This window comes from Centruroides vittatus, unplaced genomic scaffold, assembly GCF_030686945.1.
Source record: "Centruroides vittatus isolate TY-2023 unplaced genomic scaffold, ASM3068694v2 scaffold_1424, whole genome shotgun sequence".
Taxonomy (NCBI): Eukaryota; Metazoa; Arthropoda; class Arachnida; order Scorpiones; family Buthidae; genus Centruroides; species Centruroides vittatus.
This window is the reverse complement of record NW_027122677.1, coordinates 104,863-118,642: the sequence shown is the minus strand read 5'-3', so window position 1 is coordinate 118,642 and position 13,780 is coordinate 104,863. Positions and strand designations below refer to the sequence as shown.

Here is a 13,780-nt window from a genome sequence, read left to right as displayed (position 1 = left end):
TGCACGAAAAAATCAGTAGTGATGTAGAAGAGCCGTGGTTTATCAACCAGGGATATATGATATGAAGTTAATATAACCTGCTTATTATTATTTACCTCTTTTATCATCTATATAATTAATAAAAAATAAATAAAACATAGAAAAATATATCAAGCACCTTACCTTTATTCTGTAAAACGAAAAGCAATTTTATAAAATACTGCAAAGCGATTCGAATGATGACTTTTCTTACAAACATACGACGTAATTTCATAATCACTTAATTCATACGCAAGGTCGTTAAAAAATTTCTGTCACATTAGAAAAATCTCATGATTTTAAAAATTGTCTATTTTATAATAATTTGCTTAATTTAAGATCTGTCGGCTGAAACGTTATTAAGCTTCCGTTCACTTTCAGAAATAAAATGATGGAATTTGGTGTTCTTTCGTTTCGTTCACGAATACGATCATTTGATGGTGACCATCAGCTATCTACAGTGAAAACAGATACAGTGAAACAGCAACCACTACTATCTGTTTTCACTGTTGATTTAACGTTTTTTGTATATAAGTCTGACATTATACATAAAGTAATGGTTTTTAAGTTTCAAAAGACAGTTTTATAGGATGATGTATTTTCATATATAAATATTCTTATTTAGCATGAAAATGTCCGAGTACGTAACTTCTACGTATGCATATAAATTTTATCAATAGTTTGATATCTAAATTAACATAGTTTGCTCTTTTTTTCTCATAATAACTTTTGCTTTATTATGTAAACTTTCGTGTGCATAAGAGGACACTGATTAAGAGGAAAATGCGGTTGAATTTTCTGAAGTTTTACACAAATAAAATCATAAGTATCAATTTTTTGTCATCTCTAATAATTTCTTAGTCTTTTTGCGTTTTCTGTCAGATTTACTTTATTTTTGATTTGCTCAAATTTTCCCTATGAGAGATCAGTTATAAGAGGACAAGGGAGAGCAGTGAAAGAGTGGAAACTTCCTCCTCATGAGAGGGCAGTTGCTCTTCTTTCCCCAAACACCATATACCCAAATAAACATCACAGTTTCATTTATCATCATTAATTAATGTAAAAGTTATGTTTTTAATAAAATCTCATAACAGCCGGGATAGTTACGCAACTCGTTTCTGGATTTTTTTAAAACAGGATGTTATTTATCTAAACTTTAAGTGAAATAAAAAGCATTGTAGAGCGTATGTTGTCTAATACGCTCTACCAATTATTTGAAATTATCACAGAATGCTATTGAAATTTGTGCAAATTTTATAATATACCATTGTCTTTCTTCGCCCAGGGCCACTATAACTTTCAAAATAAAGTGAAACTTCTATTAAATGTATTTTCAAGTATAAATGTAAAATCACCCAAAGAAAAAGATTATTGAAAATTTTTTTATATACTCGTTTCTATAAGCAAAACAATAGAAACAGGTTCAGCCTATCCGGCCATGGTCTGACCGGACTACTTTTAGCTGCTAAGATTAGGAATATAATTGTAATTTCGAATCGCTTGTTAAAGCACTATCAGACAAAGCTGAGAATTTTCCATAGGGGAAAGTTATTCATAAGATATTGCTATTTTCCTCAGCTGACAATACATACTTCTCTAGGAAAAAGATTTAGAAATTAAAAAAATTGAAATAACTATGTTACTACATAGTTATTATATAAGTAATGAAAGTGAAATATAACGAAATAAGAAAATCATAATAGCAATCATGAAAAACACTTTTTTGACCAGATCACTTCCACCTTCTACGTCCCTAAAAGAATAAAAACAGTTTTTTTTTTCTTTTCTTTGATGAAACCGTGTTTTATATTTTCTTTCTTGCACAGACACGATGCAGTGACAAATTTAAACACTAGGCAAATTTTTCATCTTTTATTCACTTGCGACGCTTTCTACATCACGCGTTTCGGACTCCTGCCCCTCTTCAGCCAACTAAACATTAAAAAACTTTTTTATATAATGAGAGGATACATATAATTATATAAATTTGAGAATACGACAAGAGAACTATACGCTACATAAATATTATATATTGTAGAAAACATACCTTAAAACAGTTTTCACAAGTAACAAGTACGTGTATACAGACGGCACAACATTTTTTGGGAATTATCACATTCGGAATATTTGCTTTTCTGTTGAGAACCTGTACTCTGGAATTAACAATTAATATACATTTACTTACATGACTAAAAAGGGGGGTATTTTTAGTGTTCACAATAACTTTACCCATTATACAATGGACTGCACATCGTTCCAAAAAATTGGACAGAGGACAAGTAGACCAACAGCATAAATCTTTGCGAGTTTTAAATATTTATCTATATAAATATATCGAGTTTTTCACTATGATTCATATTTACAAAAGGTATATTTACAACTATTATATCTGGAATTTTAGTCTTATTGGATTTACATGATAACCATAGCTGCTGTTACAAACAGATCTCACTTACAACCACTTCAACTACATAATTTAGTTTTTAATTTGCATACATTCGCGCTATGTACCGATAGGGCGAATAATAATGTAAAATTTTTTTCTGTTTTCCGTTTCAACAAAGTTATTTCAAAACATAACAACAATACTTGAAACTTATTAGTATACATTAATATTACTTAACGGTTTTTTTTCCTTTCTTTAGTATACATTAATATCACTTAACGGTCATTATCTGCCTGAAAACATAATCCTAAACATTAATTCTTTTTACCCCTATGTCCTTGTTATACCTTTCTGTTTCTATATTGATTACTTGGACCTTGTTCATAAAGAGGATTTATTATACTGGTGTAGTTTCTGACTAGCAAAGAAAGGAAATCCTAGTCAAAAGTGAAAACAAAATATCAGGTGAAAATAAAGATATTTTGTTTTCACATAATGCCCAACCTATCCAACGCGGATCACTTTTCAAACATTAACTAGACTGGTATTAATTAGTCGTTGACCATCCTCTCTTCCGGGAAAAGGTCAACGACTACTTTTGGTCGAATTAACTTCAACTTCCAATAGCAGCAGCCTCTTCTTCCTATTGCACCTACAGGTATGATGGCATTCGAAAATTACATAATATAAGGTTACCGGTTAGCACAAAATATGTTTTAAGTGGTTTTCGAGGGTGCCGAGTCTAAATATTTGGATCGTTTTTTTTACCAAAATTTCTTTCGTTGGCAGATTACCGTTTGATATTCGGTTGTAAATGGTACCGTTTCTTATAGTTAACATTAGGAAAAAATTTAAGAAATCTCATTCTCAATTGGTGTCTTCACCAATCGAGAATGACAAATAAAATTGTGCCATTTCGTACCATCGGAGTATTGTGATAAGCCTGACAATAGTAATTAGTTTATCAAACAAATTTCTAAATTTGTCAAAAACCTTCTTATTTTAGGCACTGACTTTAACTTACCTACTAATAAAATAACCGTGGTTTTAATAGCTAACATAGACAAAAGTATTAAAGATATGCCTATTAAAAAAGAAAAGAAAAGTGATCTTATAGGTTCTGTTATACAAGACATGAAACAATCACACCAGAAAAATAAATATAAAGGTAATAAATTGTGTTTTAACTTAAGAAAAACAAAAGATTTTTAAAAACTAATAATTTATCAATCATTAAAGCTGATAAAACGAAACAACTTATAATTATAGATAATAAGGTCATAGAAGAAAAAACCAAAGAACAAATTAACAACGAACAATATATAAAATTAAATAGAAACCCATACGGAAAAATTAAAAAAGATTTAACTAAAATGGTAAAAAACATGTATTTGAACAATAAAATTAAGGAAATAGATAAAAATTATATACTAAATTTCAAAAATAATAGAACTCCTAAATTAAATATAAGGTTAAAAACACATAAAGCTGGTGAAAAATATAGACCAATAGTTGATTTTCGAAACTCAATTTTATATAATTTAGAAAATTACATAAAACAACAATTAAAAAGTTTTGAAAGTTCAAAAAATAGTATTAAAAACGCCGATGAAGTCATTAATATAATCCAAAAAATAAAAATAGAAAAAACGGACACTTTAATCAGTCTTGATGTTAAAAACATGTATCCAAACATAAAATGGGATCTAATAAAAAACAGCCTCCAAAATGAAACCATTGATCATGATTTAATAACCCTAATAGAATTTGCCTATAAAAACAATTATTTTGAAGCTTATAATGAATTTTACAGACAAACTGATGGGATCAGCATGGGATCAAAAATGGGACCAAAGCTGGCTGAATTGGTTATGAAAGATTTTGATATCAAGATACAAAAAATTCCAGGCGTAAAAAGAGTAATGAGATATGTTGACGATTACTTATTAATCTTTAACCACCAGGTAACCAATGAAAAAATAATTTTTGAGAAAATAAATAACATAAACCAATACATAAAATTTGACACAGAATTAGAAAAATATAAAAAAATAAACTTTTTAGATATAACTATAAAAAAAGAGAACGATTGTTTCACCTTTAAAACTTACAAAAAACCAACGGACGTAAACAAAACAATCAATTATTATTCCTACACCCCTGGTACCATAAAAAAGAATACATATATTATAGACTTAAAGAAAATTTACACAAGGACGAGTCAACATAAAGAACGTCAAACTCTGGTTGAAAAATTAAACCATAAATATATACTTAATAACTACCCCAAGCAATTATTAAATAACTGGCAAACACAGTATTACAAACACAGGTTTAATATAAAAAACAAGAAAGAAACCAACCACAAACCGTTCCCTTATATATCTAAACATATTTATGAAAAATATGTTTAGATATATAAGTTAAAAAGTTTTGAAAGTTCAAAAAATAGTATTAAAAACGCCGATGAAGTCATTAATATAATCCTAAAAAATGACAATATTGTTCTGGCCCCCCTGTTAACAAACAAAATATCGCAGCAAATCTGTAATGTTAAAAAACCAAATAATAATAATATATGGGAAAAAACGGGAGTCGTTTATAAAATCAGCTGCAATTGTCAACACCCACAGTATTACATAGGTGAAACTGGGCGTAAACTGGAATCAAGGATCAATGAACATATGGCTGCCATCAGGTTGAGACATAACACCTCCCCGTGGTTTAACTACATAATAGACAACAGTTGCCAAATAGAAAAAAATAACACAAAAATATTACATTCAGAAAAAAATATTTATAAACGTAGGTTTAAAGAACACATAGAGATAAAAAAACATAGCAATAATAGTAACTTAGTAAATCTGTCAAATGGCATGCAAATCGACCAACAGTGGTATTATGTAATAGAGGGCGCAACAAGCTAATAGTTTTATGAGTGGCACTCCACTGTGAAAAACGTTCTTGTATTGTAAAAAGCGAAAGCTTTACGCACAGTCTTAAATGTATATTTATAGAACCAAAATGTATTGGAAAATGTTGAAATACATCTGGAAAATAGTAAGTACGTTCTTATATTTAGATAACCCTGTATAAGTTACACAGATCTTTGTAAACTATTTACTCGAAAAAATTTTTATATATGAAAAAATTTTATAATTGTAGCACTACTGTAAATACACGAGTGAACAAGAATTTTAAAAAAACGGATATGAAAACAGAACCCAATGAGCAATGTATAATTAATAAGGAGTATACGAAGAACTAAAAAGGTACAAAAAATGTAATTTAGTTAAGAATGTTCTGTAGGAAATTTTGTATATCTTATTATTTACGTACTCGCGTCACCAATGTTAATTAAGAAACCTTTGTCTTCCTGTAGCACTGATGAGGGACTAGAACTCATAAAACTGGTCCGAAATGCATTTGATGAAAAACCAATAAAAAGTTTTAAGCCTGTTTTAGCTGTAAGATAGTCTACCGAATTTCTTCGGATTAAAGAGACACCCACTAATAAACATATACAGCTACTAAACAAATATAATTAAATCTGACAATAGTAAGCTGAAATAACCAAACTATACGGTTTTCGTTTTAATATTTGTTATATTATATTATTTGATTTATGTAACTACAAAGTTTATCTTAGGTTAAGAGTGCCCAATCAAACACATTTAAAAATTCTTTATTCCTCTACAGTACACAATTTAAAGAATTTTTAAAATGTGTTAGATTGGGCACTCGGTGTGATAAACTCTACGTAACATAATCTTTGTAAATATAAATCAAAATCTATAGTATACTATAATAGAAGGGTAAGAAGTACGAAATAATCTAATAATAATTTTAATCTTTGCTGTTGTTATTTTTTGCCAGAGAAACGTCGGGCTCAGCTGCTAGTAATAAAATAATGCACACTGAATAGAATAATTTCGATTTAAGTAATGTTAAATTTCACACGGAATTTTTAAAAGATTCTATGCTATTAATAATCTGATTATAAACACCTTTAAAATTGACGTTATTTGATAAAGTCATGATCATAGCTCATCGATTTAGATATATTTTTGTTTTGTAATATTTCACTTTCCGTTGTGCTATCATCAATAAACTGTGTTTCAGAAGAATTTTCTTGTAAAATTGTCTTGTTTTATATGACATATGATTTTTAAAAGCGTTCAAACTGCGATATTTATAAGGGTAATGTGTGTGCATTACATGGTGAAACGAGGATCAAGGCAGTGATTTCTGACAGCATATCTCATAATTTAGCTATAGATTGTATTATACGTAAAAGAACACAGTAAACATTTATATAATGTTAAGCTAAAACGTACCATATCGTCAATATCAAGGTAAATTGTTTTTATTAAATTAATATAGGCTACTCACGTCTTTCGTTATAATAATTAAACAATGTACTGTACCTCCAAAACAGTAAAGCAAATAACAGATTTTTATATATCTACGATATGATTGGTTAATGTTATGAAATATGTTGAGAATTAAGTTATGAATTTAATTATGATGAAGTTTTTAAATCAAAATAAACATTAAAAAATTAACTAATAAGTGTAATAAAATTGAATTAAAATTTGTAATAAAACATATGGGTACATATGTTTTATATAAATGAATACATGCATGAATAAATTTATTCTCATATTTGCTTAATAAGTGCTTCAAAATTTAATTCCACTTTTAAAATGAACCGTAAATGATCATAAAATGATGGAAGGTGTTCTTAATTGAAATTAAAAACATTAACAAATTTTCAAAACACTTTTGAAACACCAAGGATTCACCTATGTAACACTTATATCATGGATGATGGATATGACTGCACATTTTCCTAACACTGTTTTTTATAATGACTACTTTAAGAACATTTCTTGTTTTTCGAACTCTTAAGGAACACTTTATAGGTTCTGAATACAATCCTATTGTAATTCGTAAGTGTGCGTAGGATTTTCAGTGTAGAAAAGTTCAGATATGTTTGAATAATAAGATTTGTATTTTGATTAGACTTGAGAATAATCTATGTTATTTAATATATTTCTGTAAATTCTTTTGTTTTTGTAATTATTAAAAAATCATTATTTCGACATTTTGTTTTCTTTATTTGGTTTATTTAACAATTTAATACATTCTAATTGCATGTCATAAAAGAGTATAGTTTTAATTATAAAAGCTATTTGCAAAATTTTATTTTTACTTTCAATAGCAAAAAGATAACTACAATTTTATAAGTTTCGAAAAATATGCATTTTGTTTCTTGTCTCTTTATAAAAGGGATCTCTGAATGGAAAACTACAAAAACATGTCTCTCAAGCCAATTCCAACAATCATGCGCCATGTCATGTCAGCAAGATGGCGAATAAATTATAATAATGTTTTTCTCTACGGTTTATTAACATTACTTTTACTTAAAGTTCTTGAATTCGTGCATAGGTAACGAGAAAAATTTTGAGAGACGTATATTGAATGTTTAAGCTGGCCAGGTAATCCCTACCCTATCGATAATTGCTAGAATATTGTGGGCATGAAAACTGCACAGGAGAGACCTGAAAACAAACTGCAATTGCAGGCATGTATTTGAAGTGTTTTATAGAAAAGTTTGAACTGATTAACTGTATTCTGAACAACTGCAAAGCTGTTATTAGGGCTAAAGGTAACCCTACAAAGTACTGAGATCCCATACAACAACAAATAACTATTCATGATATATTTTTAGCCCTACTTATTCTAACAGTCGTTTTTATCCATAATTCTAAACGGCAAGTTCTTAAAACAGTGCTTATTAACAGTATTGGTGAGAGTGTAGTTACTGTAGTATGATGAAACAGTTAAGTTCAATGTAGCATTATATATTATAAATTTCAATTTTTAAGTCATTATATAATATATATATATGTATAAGTGTGTTCATTACGATTGATTAAAATTCATTTATGACTAGTTTTACGAAGATTTTGCGGTCGCTTTTACAATAATTCCATTTTTTGGACGGGCTATGAAAAGCGAGAAGTCTTCTTCTACTTCCTATAACAAATTATTAATTTGTATAATTAAAAAATAATATTAATACCTTTATACATTAAATTAAGTAAATTGTTAAAATAAGGTTCTATTTACCAAACTTCCACAAGCTTCTAATTTGTAGTTCCTTATGAGATTAGACAAAGTTAATTTCATAACTGTTTGAGCCATTCTCATTCCAATACAGTGTCTTGGACCATATCCGAAAGGCTGGTATATGGATGGATCTATTAGTCCTGAATTTTTAGATGAAAATCTGAAAATAAATCATCGATGTACCAAATATTAATTTAAATAGAATAAACTACAAAAGATAGAAGATAATTTTTATTGTAATTGGAAATGTCAATATGTCAAACCTGTCAGGGTTGAAATCTTCTGGATCTTTCCAATACTTGCAGTCTTTATGCAAGTTTGATACTAGGATCATAACTGTAACTCCTTTTGGAATAGTTATATTCTTATAATGGAAATCTTCCGAACACACTCTATTGACTGTCCTATTTATAAATAAATTTTTAAATAAGTTAGAATAAGTTTAGATTAGATATATCATTTAAAAATGGAAACTCATTTACATAATTGAAAGAGGATGAAGACGTAATGTTTCCATTATTACTTGACTTAGATATTTGAATTTCTGTAAGTCCGCGTATTCAATTTCCTCCTATAAAAATATATTTTTAATATTATAGGCTCATTTACGCTAAAAACTTTACTTTTTATAACACATATAGAACAAGTAAAAGAAATTTTTACTTAAATTTCAGCATCAAACATTAAAACATTAAAACGAAGTACAAAATTTCTTAATGTAACAAATTCTAATAATACTATTTACAATTTATATTATGTGTTATAATTTTAATATATGTTATATTGAATAATAATTAGGGTGAAAAATATTCGAAGATATAAACGGCTGTTGACTACGTTACAATGAATATATTTTAACTGGAAATAGTGTGTTTCTTTTCCAACAGTATAACAAGTAATACCTCTTTTTGAGAGGTTCGTCCAAAGTAACCGAAAGTATAATATATAAATAACTGTTTTTAAAAATTGTTGTAAACCAGTTTTATCCGTAAAGCATGGCAATTTATAAAAATTACAACTGATTTTAACTCTCAACACGCATATGTTTAAATGTTGCCTATTTCTTGGGCAAAGGTTTACCAAATTTCAGCATCAATGTGTGCACTTAAAAAAGAAATGTAGCTTTTGACATATTTTATTTTAAGCCAAAATAATATATTATTAAAACAATTTAAAATTAATATAAAATTACCTTTTTGTAAAAAAGCCTTTTCCTAGAAATCAAAAATCAGACTCTTTTCATAAAAAAGAAATATAAAATAAAATTAAAATTTCATCTTTACATTGGAAATGACATCTTCAGAAACGAAAGATATTAACGGTTATATCTTTCATTCTTAAACGAAGCTTAAATACAAACAATCAGCGGCTGGAAGCATCTTTCTGATTCGACACTCGCTGGATTAACGTTAAGTAACGCATTATGTATTCATAAAGCTATACATTTTATTATTATTTAAAGTCTTCGGCTTCGGAGTATTTAAATTCATTGTTGACATTAAAATGTCTGGAAACTATTGGCAGCATTTCTAATTCAATTATTCAGGTCAAAAAGAAGAAGAAGAAAAAGAAGAAAATACAGCGATTTTGACCATTTTTGAACTTTTCAATTGCTTATATTTCGGCAACGTCATTACAGAAAATTTTGAAATTTTGCATACCACCTAAGAAAATAATTTTCTTTCGAACGAACCTTTGTTTTATCATGTACAGTACACTAGTCTAATCTACATATTAAAACATAGCCAAATTTACATACCGTATCAGATTTATTCGTATATTTGCCATTAGATACTTTCATTCATTTATATTACAGCAATCTTAATTTGTGTTAGCTTGTCTTTGTATATAGACAGTAATACTTTTTCATGGATTAGTTCTAAAGCTAAACTGATTCTCGTTAAAAGTTATTTAAAAGAAAAAAAAAACTTACTTCTTCAAAATTTTTTTCAACTGTGTGTGTTATTATTAATATTGTGACATTAAAATTTTATGTAATGAAAATTGACACATTTCATATGCATCGGTTAAAAAATAATTTTCGTATATATGTATATTTATCAATAAAATCGCAAGGGTATCATTTCGATGACAAAAACATTATATAATTTATAGTAAAATATCATTTTAGTAAAATATTCTTGTTTAAATATGATCGCTCACCAGTTAACTTCCTCCAATGATAATGCTGAATTTGGTTAAAGCCACTATATAATAACTTATTAAATGAGAACAAATTAAAGTATTTATAAATATTTTTTAATGTTCTTAATTGTTAATTTAATTTTTAATACATTATTAAAATATATAAAATATTAATTATTAACTTAGTTATAATGCTTACTACTTACGTTCATAAATAATATATAAGAAAATTATATTAATAAAATATAAAATATTGGTATAAGTGATAACATTCCTACAACGATTTCTGAAAATCTGCGTGTTTCTTTTCAGCGATCGACTGCTCAAGTCAAACATTGAAACTGCTGCAAATACCAACCCTAAAAATGTATTATCATATATTTAACATTGCTTAAAAAATACCAATTACATTGTTTTTGATGTTTTCGTTTATCTCCTGACGAATTCTTTCTTGTTCTTCAGGATGTTTAACCAAAACTCGTACGTGTTGGCATCAGAATAAAAAGATGTGGAAAAAGCACAGCATCAAGAAACGAATTACATTATGAAGATAAGAGGAAAACAACCGTTCTGCTATGACTGTCGTACGAGGACTGTATTTATAGATACCGTAATAATTGTCATGCACTTTTTTGTCTCATGCCAGTTCGCTAAGTGTTGTTCGCAGGTGTGTGTTTTAAATCGAGTTAGCTGAAGAGGGGCGAAGGCCCGAAACGCACATGTAAAATAGCGTACTAACTAAATAAAGATGGAAAACTCGCCCAGTGTTGATCAAGAAAACGCCACTTCATTGTGCCAGTATAACAAATATAAATAACAACACTGTTTCGATTGTACCAAAAAATAAATATATTTATTTACAAAAATTATGCAATTACCATTGTAGTCATTTCCATAACAAACATGTTTAATATAACAGATTTATACACTAAAAAATTAATCAATCGCAAACACACACACACAAAAGCACACATATGTACTGGCGGAAACACAGATGACATGTTTTCTGATGATGATATGGAACGGGTTAAAAAATTCCAGAAATATTTCGGATTATGTCGAATATGATCCCATAGATGCCGCACTAATAATTTTTTGCTGCATAAATACTGCAAAAATGAGAAAGCCAAATAAAACTTTATTCAATTTGCTTTAATTACATTCTTGATTCTCTAAAAGTATTCTCAAGGAAAATGTCCAACACAAAACGAAGTTTTTTATATGTACTTATGCAATTTATCTTAAATCTATAAGCTAAATTTAATTCACTATTTAAAATACTGTCAGTATCGCATTTTTTCTTCTCATGCAACTCGATTTTCATCACTTTTCAGTAAATTTCTATTTATTAAAATATATATTAAACATTATCACTAAATCCAGGTAAGCAGGAATTGTGGGTTCGAGTCCCGCTCCGGGCCTATTTTTTCTCCCAGCGGTTCTAAATTATTTAAATTAATTAATTAAAAATTATAATTATTAATGTTAATATGAGATGGCGCCTAACGCCTCCCTCTACAGTCAAATTGCTTACGTAATTTATTTAGTAATTAGCCTTATACTAGCCCGATAGAATTTCGGCATTTGGTTGGTGTTTAGTAGTAGGTTTGGTAACCTAACTAAAAAATGCCGCAGATGCAACCATGCAAACGAGACTTTGGCACACGTACTGTGTCACTGCCCATCCAACATGGTGGCAATCACCAAAAGGCACAACGGCATCCTTCACCGACTCGTGGCGGCCACCAATAAAAGAAACGCCCGAATTTACGTCAATCAAAGAATCCCAGAGTTTGACCAGAACTGCAGACCAGACTTTGTAATTATCGACGAAGCCTCCAAATCTGCTACAATTATAGACGTGGCTACCCCATTTGAAAACGGAACTGACGCATTCACCAGAGCCAGAGATGAGAAGATCCGCAAATACTGGGACTTAACTAATTTCTTCAAATCAAGAGGGTACGATACGTTCACCGACGCATTTATCGTGGGCGCCTTGGGAGGATATGACACAGCTAATGAAGCCACCCTACGACGCCTCGCGATACACCGTAATTATGCTAAAGTGATGAAAAAACTCATGGTGAGTGAAAATATAAAACATAGCCGGGAGATTTACATTCGTCACCTTGAAGGAGGAAGAAGACAACTCAACAACCCTCAACAGAACACCCATAGTCAAGGTAACCCAAGACAAAACAACCTTCGACCATGATTTGTATCCACTAATAGCTGGCTAAGAGCCCATGTAACGGTCTTTTACACCTACTCTTGTCTCTGTACGCGGTAACAACTTTGTAATAGGACAATATGTCCATCTTTGTACTTTGCTGGCTTGGACCATGCTACTTTAAGTCACCCATGACGTGACTCTTTGTAAATAACGCGCCTTCAGCTGGCTTTGTGCCCATGGAACGCGCCTAACATTTCCTTTTAGGGCTTGTGCCCACATCGTTTATTCAGTCGCCTCAACGCGTGACTCTTTTGTAAATACTCGTGTTCTCAGTAGGCTATGTGCCCATGGAACGCGCTCTTTATATACTCCAATGTTTTTCTTTCTACTTATATTCCAATATACCACATGTAAATTTGATTTATCATAAATAAAAGGCTTTCAAATCTGTTAAAATATATTTTGTTTCAAAATATGACGCAGTAGTAATTATACTCAGAACGTAGAATGGTAGCGATAATATAAAAAAATTCATTATAACATTACAGTACCAATGCTACAAGTCAGAATATGTAGTGGCGCATTATTCTATGGCAAAACGAGAAATTGTCTACAGAGGATCAAACCAATCTTTTACAAGAAAATATTTCGCGAAAGTAATCGTTCCAAGTAAGCACTTTACAACGGGCCTGTAATTAAATTTGCCTGGGCCCATGAATCTATAATGTGCCACTACGAATTTGTCTTTACAACTTATTCATATGTAATATTTGTGATGAAACTGTCTTTCAATTAGATATTCTTGTGCTTAAAAGTTGTAATGAATTTTTTATTTTTTCACTTCATTCTAAGTACACAATTCGATTGTTATTACATGCCAGCTTTAAAGTGCACCGATTTTTTGCAATGGAAATTAAGAG

The 13,780-nt window shown here is 29.4% G+C and overlaps 2 protein-coding genes across 2 annotated transcripts in view; both read right to left on the bottom strand.

Moving 5' to 3' along the window:
• Window positions 1–233, bottom strand: part of LOC136986947 (cytochrome P450 3A18-like) — a 43,624-nt gene extending 43,391 nt beyond the window's left edge. The window contains exon 1 of the mRNA XM_067284586.1: window positions 163–233. The gene's annotated coding sequence lies outside the window, so the exon portion shown is untranslated. The remainder of the gene's footprint in view (window positions 1–162) is intronic.
• Window positions 234–8,357: 8,124 nt separating this feature from the next.
• Window positions 8,358–11,574, bottom strand: LOC136986940 (cytochrome P450 3A4-like). The gene is made up of 5 exons (XM_067284580.1): window positions 11,563–11,574; window positions 9,022–9,110; window positions 8,803–8,943; window positions 8,540–8,699; window positions 8,358–8,446 (listed from the first exon to the last, which is right to left on the bottom strand). Exons 1-5 carry the CDS (start codon window positions 11,572–11,574, stop codon window positions 8,366–8,368), a joined length of 483 nt encoding a protein of 160 aa, XP_067140681.1. The 3' UTR covers window positions 8,358–8,365.
• Window positions 11,575–13,780: the final 2,206 nt, after the last annotated feature.

Bases quoted from the DNA above. Each gene is read 5' to 3' on its own strand.
- LOC136986940 (XM_067284580.1), bottom strand. The intron at 8,944-9,021 runs GTAAATGAGTTT...ATTTATAAATAG, and splicing joins CTTCATCCTCTTTCAATTAT to GACAGTCAATAGAGTGTGTT. The intron at 8,700-8,802 runs GTTTGACATATT...ATTTATTTTCAG, and splicing joins GAAGATTTCAACCCTGACAG to ATTTTCATCTAAAAATTCAG.